This window comes from Colletotrichum tamarilloi (genome assembly GCF_030869305.1).
Source record: "Colletotrichum tamarilloi strain Tom-12 chromosome Unknown Scaffold_9.1, whole genome shotgun sequence".
Taxonomy (NCBI): Eukaryota; Fungi; Ascomycota; class Sordariomycetes; order Glomerellales; family Glomerellaceae; genus Colletotrichum; species Colletotrichum tamarilloi.
Window position 1 is genome coordinate 956927 of NW_026849392.1, and position 17607 is coordinate 974533.

The window sequence follows — 17607 nt, forward strand, 5'->3', positions numbered from 1 at the left end:
TGCGATTTATCGCGTCGACTTCGCTTTTACTTGACCATACCCTCGACTCCGAGTCACCGCTATTCCGATACCCGCAGACACCCCTATTCCGGTCCGGCGCGACTTCCAACTCCTGTGACATCATTTAGTCACGTTAACCTCCGGAATCCAACGGCTCCATCACAACAACTTGATTACGGCGCGATCCCAGCGATAAGCTCCCTGCATCGCCAGAACAATAGTTGAAGCGCTCGCAATCTACACATCCGTTGCGCGCCACTACAGAATATATCCCAACCAACATCCATCCCATCTCGGTCTCCCAGGCCGAACCTCAATCATCCAAGATGAAGGTGCGCATAATTTGCTGCAGCAGGCATGCTCCTTTGCAGCAGTCCATGACACCTGCTAACCCAGCTCGCAGTATCTCCCACTGCAAGATTTCGACGCCGTCACTGGCGCTCTAAACTTCAACACACCGGATTGCAACGTGACTGGCGGATGCGACCTCTATACGACCAAATCCACAGGTTCCGATAAGAAGCTTTACAAGAACATCGACAAAGACCTTAGTTCACAACATGCCGCGCTCCTCAAATTGGGCGCAAGCCTTTCACCGCCAGACCGCGAAGCCATGCTGGCAACATCTCCCAACATGCAAATGTTCTCACAATCGAGCGCGTTTGGCCCCTTATCAGAGCTCGCGAGTCGCCGAACATTTGCTTACCTGATTGCGACACTGAACGCGAGTCATCAACACTACGATTTCTCGCACGTTTTGAGGCCAGGCGATTTCAAGAAAGAAAGAAATCTGCGGAGAGTGATGGGAAATCTCGACTCAATCCTACAGAATGTCAGACCGCATGTTGAGGCACGGCCGGTCGAGCAGGCCACGTCTTCGGAGACCAAGCCGGTGTGGGGCCCACAATGCTGGTCCAAAATTGATAAGGAGATGCGCCTTAACGAATGCACAGTCTTCAGCTACAATCCGGACGTCGATCCTTTTGAGGAAGATGAGTCTGCAATCTGGGCTGCTCACTACTTCTTTTTCAACCGCGCGTTGAAGCGAGTCGCCTACCTCTACGTGCGCGTTGTCCCGGTCGTATCGTCCCAATCACCTCGACTGCAACCGGCGCTTCCGGGTTCCGTCAAGCGGACGCGGAGTACCCAATTTGATGCACTGGCCGGCAACAAGCGCGCAAAATACTGGCTAGGAGACCGCGACGCCGAGGTTGTGGCACCGTACGAAGATGACGAAGAACAAAGCGATGGCTTCCTCTGGAATCGGGGTGCCGATGGCGATCTGGTTCCGTTCTCTGATGACGACTACACCGAGGAGCGCTTCTACTACGACGAAGAGGACGATGATGAGAGCCTGTCTGACCGGAAGAGCCCGGTACGGCGGATGAGTGAGGACGTCGTGGCCCACATGGAGATCTAAAGAGGGCCACTCCACACTGGCGCATGACCTCTTCTCGCTACCCCGTTTCATCGCTGTGAGAGCGGATGCGTCTCTCGTTTCTCTGAGTTTATCAGCTGATGCTATCAGAGCCATGATGACGAAATGGGTCACTGATTCAACACCACTTATCGGCTCCGCACAACCGCTGAGTCACGACTACTCCTCTGCTGTGGAGTTGTCACGATTGTTTCGCAACATGGGCACACTTCAACGGCCCAGATTCAATGAGTCTACTTTTACATTATTTTTATTGACTACTTTTGCAGTTTGTTTCTCGTATTTTCCTCTCTGTGCTTTTCCTTGTCCTCGGACTTGTACGCTGGCGACTAGTTTTGCATGTTAGTTTTTGCACTTCTTTCCTACGGTTACGAATGGCGGCGGCGATACCCTCATGCTTTCTCGCCAGGTGGCGCTGGCTAGGAAATAGTACCAAACGGAGGGTTTAAGGGTAACATGGTGCATGCGGTTATCGGTCCTGGATGGCAGACAGGATCCGAACGGAGCGGCCGCGGGTGACAAATGGATCAAATTAGGAGTTTTCTGGTTTCGTGAGGTTCCTACAACGGTCGTGTGGCAACGACTTGTTTAGCGACCGGGACTGATGTTGGAGTTGGGCTTCGAAGGGGCACATGCCAAAGGGAATGTTGTGCGATTGTTCTGGTTTACCGTAGTCTACATCGCGATGAATACGCAGTAGTAGTACGCAATGATGAAATGAGTAAAGCTCGTACACTTCTGTGTCTGGACGTAAGCCAATTTGTCTCAGTATTTTCCTCCTTGCCATACGTTGCCTGCCATTTGCTGCTCCTTGACCAGGAGAGCACGCGGAGCTCAATACAGATATGGGTTCCTGGGATCTAGAGCAAAGCACGTTGAGAGACAACACGGCGATTATGCGAGCGATTGTAAATCTGTAAGTCAGACTCTTGGCTACTTGCCGTTCAACAGATAATTGTTTTGAGAATGACAAGGCGAGGTAAATCATTTGTCATGTTGGGAAGCTATCATGACTCCTTTGTCTAGGACTGCATAATTCCGAGGATATGCCAGGTTCACTGCGTAGTATCTTCCGTCTCCAACGGCTTCTGCGCATACACGTTGTAACTAAAGAGTCCATTAGTAACCACCATGACGAAGAAAGACAAAAAAGAAAAAAGAAAAGGAAAAAACTCACATATCAAACATGGCATGAAAGGCCCCGAAAGCGCCCGTCTTCAACTCCCTCCTCACAGCCGCAGTCTCCACCAGGATCTCCTCCTGCGTCCGCCCCAACAGCTCCGAGAACAGCTTGAGCGAAAGCGCCTCGAGGCCGTCGATGGTGAGGATCAGGTTCATCATGCCCAGGTCCTTGTAGAACTGGTCTTTTGCCCAGGGGCCCAGGGGCGCCTTGACGCGGCGGGCGTGGACCGTCTCCGGGGGGAAGCCGCCCTGTCGCAAGAGGGAGGCGAGGGTCGGCGCCACGTCGGTGTCGCGGCCCATTCCTTTACAGGCGCGGGCGAAGCCGGCCATCCAGCGGGCGGTGGCGGAGTCTTGGGAGAAGGTGTCGTCGTCGGAGTAGAATTGCGTGTTTACGTCTTGGAATTCGACCCAGCCTCCTGGGTTTAGGTGGCTGTTGTTTGTTTTGTGGTGTTAGTCAGGCCTCTCTTCGCTGCCACCTGGTTCGTACATTACTCTAGGAAAAGGGGGGCTTTCCAACCACCCTGAGGACGAGAGGACGGGAGGATGGGAGGACGGGAGGATGGGAGGACGGGGAGAATGGGACGAGGAAAGACGTACTCGAATATGTTCTTGATCAGGCCGGGCCAGTCCTTGATGGAGGCGACCATGTACCGGCACATGATGAAGTCGTATTTCCTGTTCCCGACCCACGGGCTTTCGACGTCGTCGATTTCGAATTTGACGTTTGGAGGGACCCTTTTTTTGGATCATGTTAGTAAAAGTGGGCGCTTACACTCTCTCATGATCATGAGGTCTTGATGCTGGGTACTAGGGGAGGATGGGTAAGAGGATATCATACCATTCTGGCTGGATGGGACTCAGATCAATGCCAAGAACCTGAACCTCCTCGTCAGTAAGGCTACTACGAAGTTTATCACCGAGTGGTGAAAGACTTGGTCGAAGTAGACCAGGTTCTATACCTCTGCGTTCTCAAAGATGTCGCCCATTTCCACGGCCCCTAAACACGAACGTGCAAAACTTAGCAAGCAGATCTCAATGACGACCCTCAGAACGGAGAAGAGGAGAGGAGGGTGTTCACGACATACACAGTCCGGTCCCAGTCCCGATATCGAGGATCCTCTGCACCTTTTCCTTCTTCAGCGGCGCGTTATACAGCCTGCTCCCAATCGCCTTGACCATCATCGCATGGGCCAGATCGAGCCTATCCATCTCAGACTAGAAAGAAGTCAGCTGACGGCTCTTGTTGGCTATATGGATGAATACGGGGGTAGCTTTCTCAGTACCTCATCATTAGGGAACTTATACGCTACGCATCAAACCTTCAGTTAGAATACCATGTGCAAGCGACTAAAAGTGACAGAAAAGATGGAAAAAAGAATAACTGACATCCTGGTCGGAAAGCATGATAGCGACGTCCGTATTCGATGGGGTAATCTACGACGCTCGAGGATAACGAGGCGGTATAACTCGAGCTAAACCAGAGGGGAAGCTTCGTTTAGTAAAGGCAAAAAGGGGTAGCCCAGTTGAAACGAGCTGCAGAAGAGGCACCAAGATGATACGCACATGCGGTCATCAGCTGTAGAAGAACCCTCTGTGAACTAAAGCCCCAATATCAGCTTCCATGTTCATTCTTATGATTGGGCGGAAAACCAATGGTGAGAATTGTTCAGAATCAAGAGAAGAAAACGGACGTTGCCTTCATCCTCATCAGGTTCGAGAGGCGCCGGTGCCGGGCTCGGCGGGTTGTTGTCGTTGGTTACCGGAGCTGGCGCTGCCGCCGCCGGCGGCACAGGAGCATCACCAGCCGGAGCCGTTCCCGGTGCGGGGCTAGCAGCAGTGGTAGCTAACGGGACGGTGGAAGAAGGCTCAGCCATGATTGTGCGATTCCCTGTTGCTACGGATGGTCTTGGCTTGTAAAAACGAAAAAAGAAATGGGCTAGTTCCCGCCTATGTGCGAGTCGTCCTGGGGGCGTGAGTTCTGGACTTCTAAAGTGCCCCATAGGCGTGGCGGCGGGAGAGCACCGTTTTGTAGACTTGTACTCCGTAGTGGGAACGAATCCCCATTAATTCGCGGAACATGGGGGAGGCTGTGGCTTCGTACACTAGTCCATAGAAAACGCTCCGCCGCTCCGCGACATCCTTCGGTGTATTGAGTCTTTCGTCCTGTCTGGCGTTGCAGAACTTACCGATGGAGACAGACGTCCGGTACTGGCAATTCGTCAGTGTAACCCTCCCCCAGCTGTCCAAACGGGCTCAACGAAGCTGGGGCCAATGGGATTCAATCGCTTCAGGTCACCCCCGGCCTGCCAGTCGACGAGTGCATGATTAGCACCATGTTGAAGACTATCAAGTCTGCGGACAGGGCCCACCATCCACCCCTGCCTTGGCAACCGCCTGTATCTACTGTGCAAGGGTCAATTGTCGTCTGACTTACCAAATCTCAATTCCAAGCCATGATTTAACAATATTAAGAGAAGAAATATGAGAGAAGCATGTTTTGTATTGTTGACCGCTTTTGCGTATCTAACTAAGAATGCTTCCAGACTCGTCTTCCGCTGCCCAAGTGAACTGTCAAGAGTCCATCAAGGATCCTATTATCCAAAGAAAACGATGCCAAAGACTACCTAAAGGGTCCTTGGTCGAGACCGCTCAAGAATTGAACAAAATCCTATCCCATCTTTGGGAAGAGTGGTATCAAAACATGGAGCGCGAGGCACGAGTGTGTAGAAACAAAAAGGTAGAACCAAACAGAGCAACCCGGGCTCGGCTGTGTGCCGAATTTCCCCTCGGTACAACCATAACCAGGTGACAGATTTCTTGCGTGACAATAAGACGAACAGACGCTATATGGTTGTTGTAATTTTCTCCATACTTGATAGAGAGGTCGTGATCTTCATTCAGGTCGTGGCTTCGCGCCGGCGCGGCTTGGGCAACTAAGCCAAGTTCGACTTCTTCCGGCGACCAAACATCTTGGAAAAGCTGCTACCGCTGCTTTGTTGCTGAGGCTCTCCGGTAGCGGCACGGGCCGCAGGCGTCATCTGTGGCGGCTCGGAGCTGCGAAGGAATGAGGCCAAGTCGTTGGTGCGGCTCGTGGACGAAACGGCCTCCCTTGGCTCAAACTTCTTCATCGGCACGCGTCCCGAGGAATGCGTGGCTCCACGGCTGGCAGTAGCGTCAGAAGCCCCGTACTTGTCCTGACCAGGAGCGTTGACTTGAATTGGAACGTGACCATGTGCACCTCCAGCGCGGCTGTTCAAGGACCGACTGTCAACCTTGGCTGATTTTGCGCTGTTGGATCCCGCACTGCTGTCCTTCCTGGAGAAGCGTCCAATAAGACTAGGAGCGCTCGCCTTCCTCTTGGGAACGTTGTGAGGGGCGGCAGCGGGTTCGGGCGGCGGCGAGTAGTTCTTCAAAAAGTCGGCCAGGCTCTCTTCCTTCTTTGGCGGAGGCCGGACAGCTTGCGCGTAATCCTCCTCATCTTCATCGCTAAGGTCGATGGCGTACGGATCGCGCACGCGACGTCTCGTGCGCTTGGGCATCATTTCGTCGTCATCAAAGCCGTTGCCACTGGGACGATTCTTGAGAAGAGCGCTCTGGGAGTTGATCGACGACTGTACAGAGGGCTGGGTGATATCCGTCACGTTGGTCGACGCTTGACTGTATCGAATGTCTGGCAAGCTGGCATCAACAGCTTTGCCACCCACAGCACCCGACATCTGGTCAGAATCCATCGTTGTCCGGAATGGAGCCACTGTTCGAGGAATACGGGGATTGCTCGAGCTAGGCGGTCCTCGTCGGATGAAATCGATTAGGTCCGAGTTATCCTCGCGATTGTCGACGGCAGCATCCCGCGCTTGTAGTCGTGGCCGGTTGTTCGATGATGAGATGCGTCTCGAATCCAAGCTGTGTTTCACAGGCGGCGGTGGGCCGCTGACGTTCCGTAGGGGTGCAGGACCGTTGTCAGCTGTCGGGCCGGTAGACCTGATGAAGTCGGCAAAATCGTTCATCGCAGTGTCGCGGGGTACCCGAGCGTCTCTCGCCTGTGGACCGCCGGTACGCGACCGAGTGAGGGTTGTGCTAGGAGGTGCCTTCGGAACGAAACCTTTGTTCTTGGCTTCGGGTGGGTGCGAGTTCAAGCCGGTTGCGCGGCTGACAGACATGGTCCTTCGGATATCGATTCCAGAGACAGACCTGTTACGTTCGCCGTTCAAGGCCGTGCGGGCGTCTTCGCTCCTCCTCGACTTGGGTCCAACTACCGGACTTGCGCTTTGTGCACGGTTTCCCTACATGACCATTAGTGGATGCCATGGAGGCAATTAAGAAACACAACTCACATCAATGTCACGCATGCTCTCCGGCGTAAGCGTGTACTGAATGGTCTGGTCACTCTGAATGAGCTCCTCAAAGTTACGAGCGAGGTTATCGGCACGGCCGGAAGCCTTGCTATCTTCAGAAGTCCTGACGGCTCGGATCTTGCCCGTGCTCGAAGATCCAGAGGAGCCGGAGGTTCGCAGGTGCCTGGGGCGATCGGGGGAGTCGCGTCCAGCAGCAGCAGATCGTTCAACAGTCACGACTCCGATGCTCGCCGCTGGGGAGTGAGTTCCATTGGCTGACCGACCACCACTGCGGTCAGTCACGTTTGGCGTCGTGTGAGAGCGATGGCGTGGCGAAGGTTCCTCAGCGATAGGCCCGTTGTTGTGCGTGTCCCTCAAGATGGTGACTTTAGTGGCGGATGAAGTGTGATCGCGACGAGGTGACCCCGTGCGTTGGGAAGAATTGAAAATAGCCTGGGAAGACCTGATTGCAGGAGTACTGGCTGTGGGCGTTGGTATTGACGCAGCCGAGGTTAGCCGTGAAGGTTGAGCTTGGGCATCCTCGTCAACTTCTGAGATGGACTCGTTTGTGTTTTGTCTCCGAGACAACTTCTCAACGGGGGACCGAGTACGCGGTGTCGAGGTTGATGACCGAATAATGGTTTCAATCTCTACTGGCTTCGGCTTCGGCTTCTCTTCGATGATGGGTGGTGTTACGCGAGAAACACTGTTGGCACGGGAGAGGCTGGCCTGCTGAGAGCGGTCAGAAGCGTCAACCGAAGACGCTCTGGAGCCGGTCACAGGGCTCTTAGGCCCGTGAACGTCAACAACGCGAGCTGAGTGGACGCTAGGTGTTCTTTGCAACAACTTTGGAGCGACCACGACAGGTTTGCCGGAGTCGGAGATGCTCGGAGAGCTGCGCCCAGCGATGGAAACTCTAGAGGAGGTGCAGATCTCTGGTTCCTCGGTAAAATCGTCAATATCGCCACTTTCTTCTGCTGATCGAGTCTCCTTCTGTGGTGGCTTGACTGTGGAAGCAACAGCAACTGTGGTCGCTGCGGATGCCGCAGTCGCGACGGCAGGGGCGATAACTTGTGAGATGCGATTCGGGTTGCGAGGCTTCGGCTCAGGGGGTTCATCAGAGACTGGCTTTGACTCTTCTTCCCGAGTCTCGGCCGGCCCTTGCTCTACGATCGGCTTAGTGAACTCGTCTGGGGTTGGCAGCGTCTCGGTTGGCTGGGCTTCTACAGCCTCTGTAGAAATTTCCTTCTCTGGAATGCCGACCTGCTCATCAATCAAACCAGTCTCAATTGGCTCAGCCCGGGTGCGTTTGACAATTGGGGAGGTGTAAGGGGAGGGCGAAGGGGTCGGCAAGGAATTTGAGCGCTTGCGAGTCGAGGGAGCAGTTGGCGTGTGAGGTTGAGACATTGTGGGGGTGGGCAAATCATTGCTGGGCTGGGAAGTAAAGATCATCAGGCTCTTCGGCCGTTGCGCCGCCGGCTCGTCTTCACCTTCATGATCCGACTCCTCGTCGTCGCTGTAGGAAGCCAATCCCGGTACTTCGATCTCATCAACATCGCGATCCCCCATCGGCAGAGGGATGGCCGATGCTTTCACGTATTCCTCTACGTCGTCGATTTCGGGTTCCTCGATTGGGGCTTCTTGAATTCCGAGGCCCTTTGCAGGGAGCGCGGTCTCGCGGGCCTCCGGAGTACTGGATTGTCTGGGCTGACCGGAAGAATTGCGCGAAAAGGGGCGCGATTCCAGAGTAGGAGAGCGCAACCTCTTCTTCCATGCCCGCCAAAGTCTGCCAAGAGTCCTGTCAAGTGCGACCCGTTCCATGTCCAGCTCCTCAACCACAATCCTGTCAGCAACATCGGCAATGCTCTTTGCGCCCTCCTTGGGCTCCTTCTCGAACTTCGCTCGTAGACGGTGGTATGCGGCTTGGCCGGCAATGACCAGGGCTTGTTCGCCCATGTATTCGAGGATTGACGTCAAGAAAATAGCGACCGCAGGGGATATGACTTCGGGGCCGCGCTCATCCATGGCAGGCTTGAGATTTTCCTGCTCCATGTAGTAGTCTTCGTCTTCCTCCTCCATGTCACCGAGCGACGAATACACCATGCACCTCAGCCGCGTCCGCTTCCAAACAAGTTCTAAGTCCCAGTCCCTCTGCGAGGACGGACTTTGCGACTGGATCAGGTCATCCTCATCACCTCCGCCAAGGTACTCCCGCAGCTCCTCATCAGCCTGATTAATAGCATCTTTGGCGAGTTTTGGTTTCAAGACTTCGGACACAGCTGGTCGCAGGGCGGCAAGAGTCGTTGCGCGGGAGGCAGACAAAAAGTTGAAGAGGAGCTGGTCGAGGAAGCTATTCACCAATTGCAGCGCGGCCGTCGACACCAAAGCCGTCTCTCCTGCGGGTTCGATTCCATGTTGATCGTACCAGGTATCTGCGTGACTATCGTGATCGTTGGTGACGATCTGAGAAGCGGCCGAGGCGGCAATGAAGGCGGGTTCGGGTGATACGGAGAGAGGAGGCGACATCAGGCCAGCGCTCATAATGGTGGAAGGGCGATCGCTCGAAACGCTCTGGGTGCGCGACCTCGTCTGGAATTGGGGCGAAGAGAGACCAGAAGTTGGCAGCGACACAGCGGCCGGATCAGCACTTGTGTTGGCCATGTTTGCTGGAAGTCCGGGTCTATAAGTCGAGGAAACCAGTACTGCAGGTCTCCTGGGCCCGGGTGAGACCACAGGAGATTAGATTGAGGCGACACAAATATTGGTAAAGGTAGTATTCTCGCGAGCGAATGACGATGGGTCCTTTCAAGTGATCTCGGAAGTATTGACAGGCGTTTGCGACTATTACAGAAATGATAACGCGAAAGGGAAGGCTAGGAGGGTATGACGGATGGCTGCGCAAGTTGAGTTGTTAGCCAAGTTATTTTTTGTCAATCGAGCAGTGGACGGCGATTGCAGAGCTGAAACACCTGGTCCACGTTCGCATGGCAGTGAAGGACCTGGGTGTGATCCACTTGGGGGGTAGAGGTAGACAGAGATTCATGCGTGGTAACCACGTCTTGCAGAACGTGTGGCACTGACGAAGAGACTGTGTCGGGGGTGGGAGTGGGAGTGGAAAATCGGGTGAAATGGTTCGGTACGAAGTATCGGCGTGGCAGAGACGATCAATCCGTATAAGAGCTGAGGAGGTTGCCGTGCAGTCCAGGGGAACGAGGAAGACGCGGTCCTTGGCTCGACCGGGGCGACGAACGGGTGACTGAGTTTCGACGCAGGCAGGCGAACATGGGGGTATGTTGAGTTTGGAGAGGCAGTACAGTATCCGTTGATGGGAACTTTGCTCGATGTGCTGGCCAGGAGACGGCGGCGCGAAGGGCTGGGTGTGCACAGGTGGGTGTGGAAGGACCGGGAAGGTACAGACGAAAGAGACTCGCAACAAACGTACCTGACGCTGAGTGCGACGGTGATGCAAGAAAGTTTCTGTCCGGACAGGTGACGATGATAGCAGGGCGTGTTGGAAGTAGTAGAGGGCCGATTGGTATATGTAGCGATGGTGGATATAAGCTGAGATTCAACAACGAGAGCAGAAAGGTGGTATGGATATCATGCGACCAGCGGAGGGGTGGCCAGCTCGAAACGTAGATGTTGGGGAGAAGAAAGTTGCGGTGGAGGAGGAGGAGAGTCGGAGCTGAGCTGAGCGTTAGGTTGGCAATGGAGAAAAGAAGATGACCAAGGTGAGAAATGAGGTCTGTCTGGGGAGGTGGAGGAGAGAAGAAGCCGGTACAGCAAGCGCGGCAGGTTGAGACTTGGTTGACAGAGAGCGAGAGACTCGAGAGTGGTGCTCGAGAAAGAAAGAGAGTGAGAGAGAGAGAGAAGCCGATGCGCATGAGCCACCAGCCAGACAGACCAAGACAAGCCAAAGAAAACGGACGACGAACTGAGGCCAGGAGGACGAGTTGCGACCAGGACGGAAGAGGAAGTCTTGGGAAGCTTAGTGCAAAGGGTGTATTTTTTTTTTGTGTCGCGCGCCGCCTTGGAGATGGTGGTGTTAGTGCAGGTGGGCAGAGTGCATTGGAAGTGACATAGCCAGTGGAGGCAGGCGTGGCAGGGTAAGTACCTAAGTATCCATACCTGAGCACCTCAGCATACAGTCTGTAGGAAGGTACCTGGCTAAGATTTGATGCTAGGCAATATTTAGATGTTCATTTTGGGCCGGGATAGATGCACCTCAAGACTACGGAGTAATACTGTCTGAACGAATACAGAGTACTTATTATTTGTCGGGTGTGGTTCACATTGTGTGGTCGTGGGTGAATATCGCGGTGTGGGAATCATGAAAGGGCAAAGAACAGGTGGAAGCTCTGGGCAATTCATTTCAATCTGGGCTCTGTTCCCCTCCTCGTGCGGCGTGCGGCGTGCCCCTGAGCTGGAGGTGTGGGAAAAGTGCGGGAGGTGAGGTGAGGCTTGGCTCCTGGAGGACAGACAGTGGAGCGTGGAGTGGTTCCGTCCCTGAGGTGTCGAGATGTGGGCGATGGATGATCCAATGCATCTGAGCACGAGAAAGATGCCCACCACTCAGGTACCAAGCATCTGAGGCAAGCCGAATGTGCTGTGTTCCTCGGGTGGTCAGGTACGGGCTAAGGTAGGTAGGTATATGCATGCATGCATGCAAAGTCCAGGGGTGCAAAAAGCGAGCGAGCGAGCCGTCCTTCCCTTCCCCGTGCGGTGTGCAGCGTGGTCCCCCTCCCCAAGGGACCCAATTGCTTTCGGACGATGGTCAAATGTTTGGGATGGTGGGGCAGAATGCTGCAAAGGAAGGACTCATGGAAAAGAAGGTGAAGACGAAGCGTCAAAAGCCCAAGGTACCTTACCTAAAGTACCTTATCCGGGAAGTGACAACCCGCCGCAGGTGCCTCTTCACTATTCAAAGCTCGGGGCAAGTAAAAAAGTACGTCAGGTAAGGTACATGACACCTCATGGAACCTTCCCGTCCTGTCTTGCTTTGCCTCGACAATCTTGGGCAGGTGGAAAGTGCAAACATCTTTCATACCTCCAACCTTCTCTCTCAAGTCAGGGCAGACAGAACGCGCTCAAGACAAAACTTCAAGAACGGTTACAACAGGTTGTAAAACACCCGCTCGCGTTCTCGATTCTCTACTACCGTGTGTCTCACTGCGAGGCTCAGAGACGTCAGCGGGAGGGAACCAAGACAGGACTAGCGTCTCGCGTCTCCAAGAAAGGTCTCGTCGCGGTCGTTGTCTCCAGCATGATGGGATGGTTTCGGTGACATCTGCTCATTGCCCACTGTCGAGCCCCTTGCAGTGTGGAGGAAGAAATGGAATCAATGGATGACAGGAGGAAGCCTGGAAGTGTTTCCATCCAAGACTTCCCGGCGAAAAGAGGACCCTGGGACCTGCACAAGACTGGGGTGGCTGGCACTCGTCATGATTTATGTACTCAGATGCGAAAGTCAAAGGCCAAATATCTATCCGTATGTGTCCGTGTAAACCACGATAAAAGAGGCTCTGATCCGAATAGGTAAATGAAATGCATCTCTCTTGGCCGGCAATCTGTCTATGTTGTATCATTTTCGTCCTAGCCAGATTCAAATTTGCCTGCGCCTCTTGTTGTGCAACAAGTCTGCGATTATCGAAAATACTTGATGGATTCGTCAACCCCGGGTCCCTGCCCAGGCAATCAAGCACCCCCCCCCCCCCGTGTTGGCCCCTTTTTTGATGTTCCTGGTAGATGAGATATGGACCGGTGACCCGTCGTCGACGAAACAACCATTGCCAGACGGGTATCGGGGTTCCTGTCTCGAAACGATGCCAGATACTACTGACTACGGTGAATCCTCTGCGAGGTCTACCCTTCGAAGCCTTCACACCAATATGCGCGCATACCTAGCTTGTTCGTGCGGATACGGAGCCCACGGTCGAAATCGTCCTAGCGAGAGCGACATTGAACCAACCACCTTGCGGAAAGGGGCAAGGTAAGTCCACGTTGAGATGAGAGAAAGGGAAGGGGGCAAAGGGTAAAAAAAAAGTCTCCGACTGCGAAGAGCCGGACGAATCGGTAGAAAATGAGCTCACGTTGTGCTGGTCTGCTGTTGCAGGGATATAGATGCAAGGTCGCAAACAGAGTGGATTCTTACGGTTTCTCAGTTAATTAGACGCAAAGGGACCCTGACCCTGAACCCTGTCTCTTTCTCGCTCTTGAGTCTTGGCCCTACTCCCCTGCTGCCGCCTGCCGTGCGACATCCTCGTCTTCCGTCTAGACCGTCGGGGTCGTGATCGTGGTCTGCCTTTTATGACAAAGTCAGGTGCCCAGTTGTACGGATACTCGTAGCTATACGTATATATCCCCATCAAACGGGAGCTTCTCGGTCGAAATCGCGCCAGACCTTTGGGTCCGATTTGCACATCATGCCGGCATCCAATAGACTTCAATTCGATAGTCTTGTCCTGGGTCTCGTCTTGTCTGTTCAACGTCAGTCAAACAAACACAACATCACCAACTTGAGTGTCCGCAGAGGGTCGTATCAGTCGCAGCGATCATGAGTCCAGGAAAGAGGTTCCCACCGACAGGTGGAAAGATCCACTTCCACACGCGACGCATCCTGGCGCAGAACAGTGCCAAATACGGAGATTCACGGTCGGACTTACACAGTATACTTTGTGCCAACCTCACGTTGCACCACCAATTCATCTTCCCCGCGGTTAGCGACAAAGAGACGAAGCCATCGCCAGCGATGGTTCCTTCCGTTATTGGTTCCAGAAGCCGAAATGACCATACGTTGGGCGGACGTTACTTCGATGAGTATCAAAGGACAACACGAGGCGTCACATTCCTCTTGTTCCCAGCACCAGTGTCAACACGCCTTAGTGTAGCCGTGTCGTTCCTCAACCGACACGGCAGCCATCACTCTCAAGATTCAACATCCCGAGACATCATCGTCTGCAACTCTGCTTCAATCGCCTCGCATAGCATAACGGCTTGTCGTGGCGTACCAGCTTACTTCCCTCTTGGCTTCTGCCTGCATCTTGAAGCCCCTCTCATCAATGATCTCCATGGCATTCATCAGGCCATCTGGCGGAATGACTCGTTTCTTCTTTCTGGTGTTGACACTGCAGAAGCAAGATTGAGAGTGTTGCATTTTCTTTCTTACTCGTACGCGAGTATGTACATCAAGCCACAAAGCCCACTCTTCGGCCGGGTCTCTCTGCGGCAGGCAGGAAAAAGAAACAACTCATCTACCTAAACCTCAGATTAGCTACCGCACGCAATCCTCCTTGGTTTCCACCATACCGGTCTGCCTCTTCGATGGCGGGGATACAAACTCGGTCAGCAAGCCCAGATCTTGCATCACGTTGCTCATGTACACGTCTTTCGACACATACAGTGCAACCGTCACATCGTCTCGCAGTCTGCGACGTGCCATCGTCCTTCTGCTAAGTGGTCTCCAGCCTGCTTGAAGCGTTTTCAATGGCCCTCTCCAGACTCTCCTGCACCTCTGCGGCCCTATCAGCATGTCTTTCCAGAAATCCGGCCCTTTTGGCTGCTCATGCTGGTGGACTTCGAGACGAGTCCACGGAAACAACTCTTTCCATGAACCTGTCAGCATCGGTTACATCAAGAATAGCCCCGCCAACGTGCAGCCCGCCAGCAAGACTTGCCGGAGCGACGAAACGAAACGAGCGGACAGAGCCGGGTTGTCGCGCATTCCAAACGGGGTCACAGTTCTCAGACCTCTCAATCAAATATCAGGTGAAAGCCAAGACTCAAGAGTCAACGCGAGGATGAAACTCCCGCGGCCGTTCCATGAGCAAACAGAGACCCAGTTCTCTCAGCTGCCTCTCCACTTTCTATTGTCGAGAGCTGATCGCACGCGGCACGCAGCGCGCACAAATGCTTGACTTTTATCATGCCAGATGATGATGGGACGAATAACCCAGCATCGGCGCGCTACTGATGGTTTCTTCACGTCCGAGCTACAAGCTACGTTACCGACATCGGGGTTTAATTGTCAAAGAGTCGAGTCAATCTCGACGCTCCAGCACTGGAAATCGTCACCACGGCCCACTCTGGATGCCAAAGTCGCAATTCCCAATGGGCGCACCATTACCTTCTCGCACAGACAAGGGGCCAGAGGACGACTGACATTCGTCAATCTGAGATGCCAACGATCATGCCGATGAAGCGCGAACCGATGGCAGTCATTGAGGAGCAGAATTACTGCACATCACACACTGTGACCCTTAGGTTGGCGCAATGCTTGGAGACAATCCCACATTTGAGCGTCCAGACACTCCAAAGCTATAACATCTCGGCCAGTCACAGCAGTACACGATGATACTCCGAGACTCTCCATTTCTACACTCTCCACCTACTGGAGCCAGAGCAATCAATCTGCTGGCGTAGTGTACACTACCCCAAAAACCCCCCCAAGTTGCGTCTGATCGAATCAATTAGCGGGGCAAAAGGTGGTGCCAGCTGAACCCCCAGGTTTAGTAGAACGTCGTAGTTCATTAAACTTGGGGCTCTAACCACCAAGCGCCTTGTCAAAGAGACGACGATATGCTACGTCCGCGAGATACGGGGCTTTGCTAGCCCGATAGTCTCAGCTTAGCCTGCACACTGCTATGGATCCATAGTTGGCAGATGCCCAGATAATGACCAACCCAAAAGCCACCGGGCCTTGTCCCGAGCTGCTAGGCTGCGCCTGGACCACAAAGAGGCGCAACATCCGCCGTATCATTTGGCGATCCTTCTTCAAAAGACCGTCCTCCATAGAGACGGTGCCCGGCTATCTGCGTCGGAGGCGTAAGGGTGTATGTATGCCCGGTTGTCAGCTCTCACGAGTCGATAGATCGCCGGCCTGCCGTTCCGTCGCGACAGTCGATGGATCAATGAGCGCCTCTTTGGTGTTCTTTACTGGCTCTTGGCAAACCAATCTGCCTACGACGGAACTTCAGAACACCTCATGGACCTCGTACGATATGCCGTTGTTTGGTCGATAAGCCTCCTGCTTCATGTTCAAGTTACGAGACCGTAGCTAATATGATGCATAGCGCATGTCTTCGGAAAAGTTGTCTGGCACCCGTGCTTTGGCTGGCAAGAATTTAACAATATTCCCTCTGATGATATTTGGGTTGGAGCAAACACTGTGATGCCGTGCTGCAACAACAAAATCTCCAAGAGCGGGTTAAGCAGCTACGGCTATTTTTTCCCGCCTCGTACCATGCATCCACGTCGCTGTCGCACGCCGCGGACGTTAACTTCTTCGGGATGAAATAAGGCTGGCTGTGGACCTGGGGCCTTGGAGTTGGGCGGTTCTGTTCAGCCAACTAGCTTGCAGAAGCTCGCTGCTTGTTTGCGACAGAGTTCCCTAGGGCCGGCGGAATGGAAAGACCGCGGATGAGCGACAGAAGATCGACTCAGCCTGTGAAATATTTGGTTAATGTCTCGCCAGTGAAGGCATCTAGTGGTGGGTAGGCTAAGGGTTGGAGGGTGTGGGCTTGCCATTATCCTTCATGGCGATCTGCATCGGGCAGAAGCCAGTGGCAGCACCATTATCGAGCTTTCGGTACTGGAAGCTATCAACGTCGGCGTGGCATCCCAGGCAGTCTGCGTTTGTTGATCGGAAGACCTCAGCAGTTGAGAAAAGGCGTTTGCTACAGCGCATGTAAGCATCGGCAGAGGCAAACACGCATATATCGACCTAGCTGAGGATTCGGTCTTCGCAAGGGTTGTACTACTCAACATGGTGTCCCGTCTGATCCCTTGCTAAACCGGCAGGCCGTACTTCACAACTACACTCAAGTGTGTCACGGGCATCCGGCCTCCATTCCGCGCCTGCTTCGTCATCAGCCAACGGCGTGTTGTGGGCGCTGCAAACGGAAGCGAGCTCCCCAAGCTATCATCGGTCAGTTCGTTTGCAAACGCCATCCCGACCCAGGCGGCAAGCGACTTGACGTCTCAATGCACGATAACCATGTTTTCGCGTGCGTTAGAGTGGTGGAATTCTCCAGCGAGAGACGAGGATCCCTCGATGGCCATTGCTCTTCGACCATGACCCGATACTGTGCGACCGTCAAAAACTCTAACATCTGGTAGAGTTGGCAACATGGAGATGAGTTCCTGAGGCCAGGCAAACAGAATAGATGGAAAACAAAGACTCGGCGGGATGACGATACTTGGCTTCCGCTCCTACACCCAATCAGCTGCCGTTTCTTTCGGATAAGATCTGGCCGGTACAACCAGTAATAAGCCTCTTGGCGAGTCTTTGTTCCATGCCCTCTCACTCTGACAAGTGGTTCGAGTAACGAGGGTAGGTAACACACGCGGCCTCCATTTTGTGTAATCGCAAGTACCCATCTTTGACTGCGGGGGCACGCATCATCTTCGAGAAACCATCAAAGCTTATGTCACCTGATTTGTGTCCTCGACTTCAGTACTTGGTACCGAGGCTCCGTCGTCAAACTACCCCAGATACCCCTACGCCCAGTCGAAAGCCTCAGCACCAGCAAGCTTTCACACAAGCAAAGCACAGCGTGTTGTGCTCGCAGCTCCCATACTAAGCTCGAACGCCAGTGCTGCGCTAGAACTATCAAACAAAGGATCGTGATAATACAGCTTTGTTTGTTGACTGCTTGC

At 53.7% G+C, this 17607-nt stretch overlaps 5 protein-coding genes across 5 annotated transcripts; 1 reads left to right on the forward strand and 4 right to left on the reverse strand.

Moving 5' to 3' along the window:
* Nucleotides 1–326: 326 nt before the first annotated feature.
* On the forward strand, nt 327–1420 carry CTAM01_04057 (uncharacterized protein; the record flags this gene model as incomplete). The annotated part of the gene is made up of 2 exons (XM_060520087.1): nt 327–332; nt 404–1420. The coding sequence occupies 2 exons, from the start codon at nt 327–329 to the stop codon at nt 1418–1420; spliced, it is 1023 nt and encodes a 340-aa protein (XP_060385508.1).
* A 1073-nt stretch (nt 1421–2493) lies between these two features.
* On the reverse strand, nt 2494–4620 carry CTAM01_04058 (methyltransferase; the record flags this gene model as incomplete). The annotated part of the gene is made up of 10 exons (XM_060520088.1): nt 2494–2545; nt 2616–3050; nt 3218–3355; nt 3459–3496; nt 3580–3617; nt 3706–3835; nt 3904–3926; nt 4007–4092; nt 4184–4218; nt 4312–4620. The coding sequence occupies 10 exons, from the start codon at nt 4618–4620 to the stop codon at nt 2494–2496; spliced, it is 1284 nt and encodes a 427-aa protein (XP_060385509.1).
* Nucleotides 4621–5553: 933 nt separating this feature from the next.
* Nucleotides 5554–9615, reverse strand: CTAM01_04059 (uncharacterized protein; the record flags this gene model as incomplete). Its single annotated transcript, XM_060520089.1, has 2 exons — nt 5554–6903; nt 6955–9615. 2 exons carry the CDS (start codon nt 9613–9615, stop codon nt 5554–5556), a joined length of 4011 nt encoding a protein of 1336 aa, XP_060385510.1.
* Nucleotides 9616–13921: 4306 nt separating this feature from the next.
* On the reverse strand, nt 13922–14575 carry CTAM01_04060 (uncharacterized protein; the record flags this gene model as incomplete). Its single annotated transcript, XM_060520090.1, has 2 exons — nt 13922–14078; nt 14229–14575. 2 exons carry the CDS (start codon nt 14573–14575, stop codon nt 13922–13924), a joined length of 504 nt encoding a protein of 167 aa, XP_060385511.1.
* A 1872-nt stretch (nt 14576–16447) lies between these two features.
* Nucleotides 16448–17060, reverse strand: CTAM01_04061 (uncharacterized protein; the record flags this gene model as incomplete). The annotated part of the gene is made up of 2 exons (XM_060520091.1): nt 16448–16578; nt 16922–17060. The coding sequence occupies 2 exons, from the start codon at nt 17058–17060 to the stop codon at nt 16448–16450; spliced, it is 270 nt and encodes an 89-aa protein (XP_060385512.1).
* Nucleotides 17061–17607: the final 547 nt, after the last annotated feature.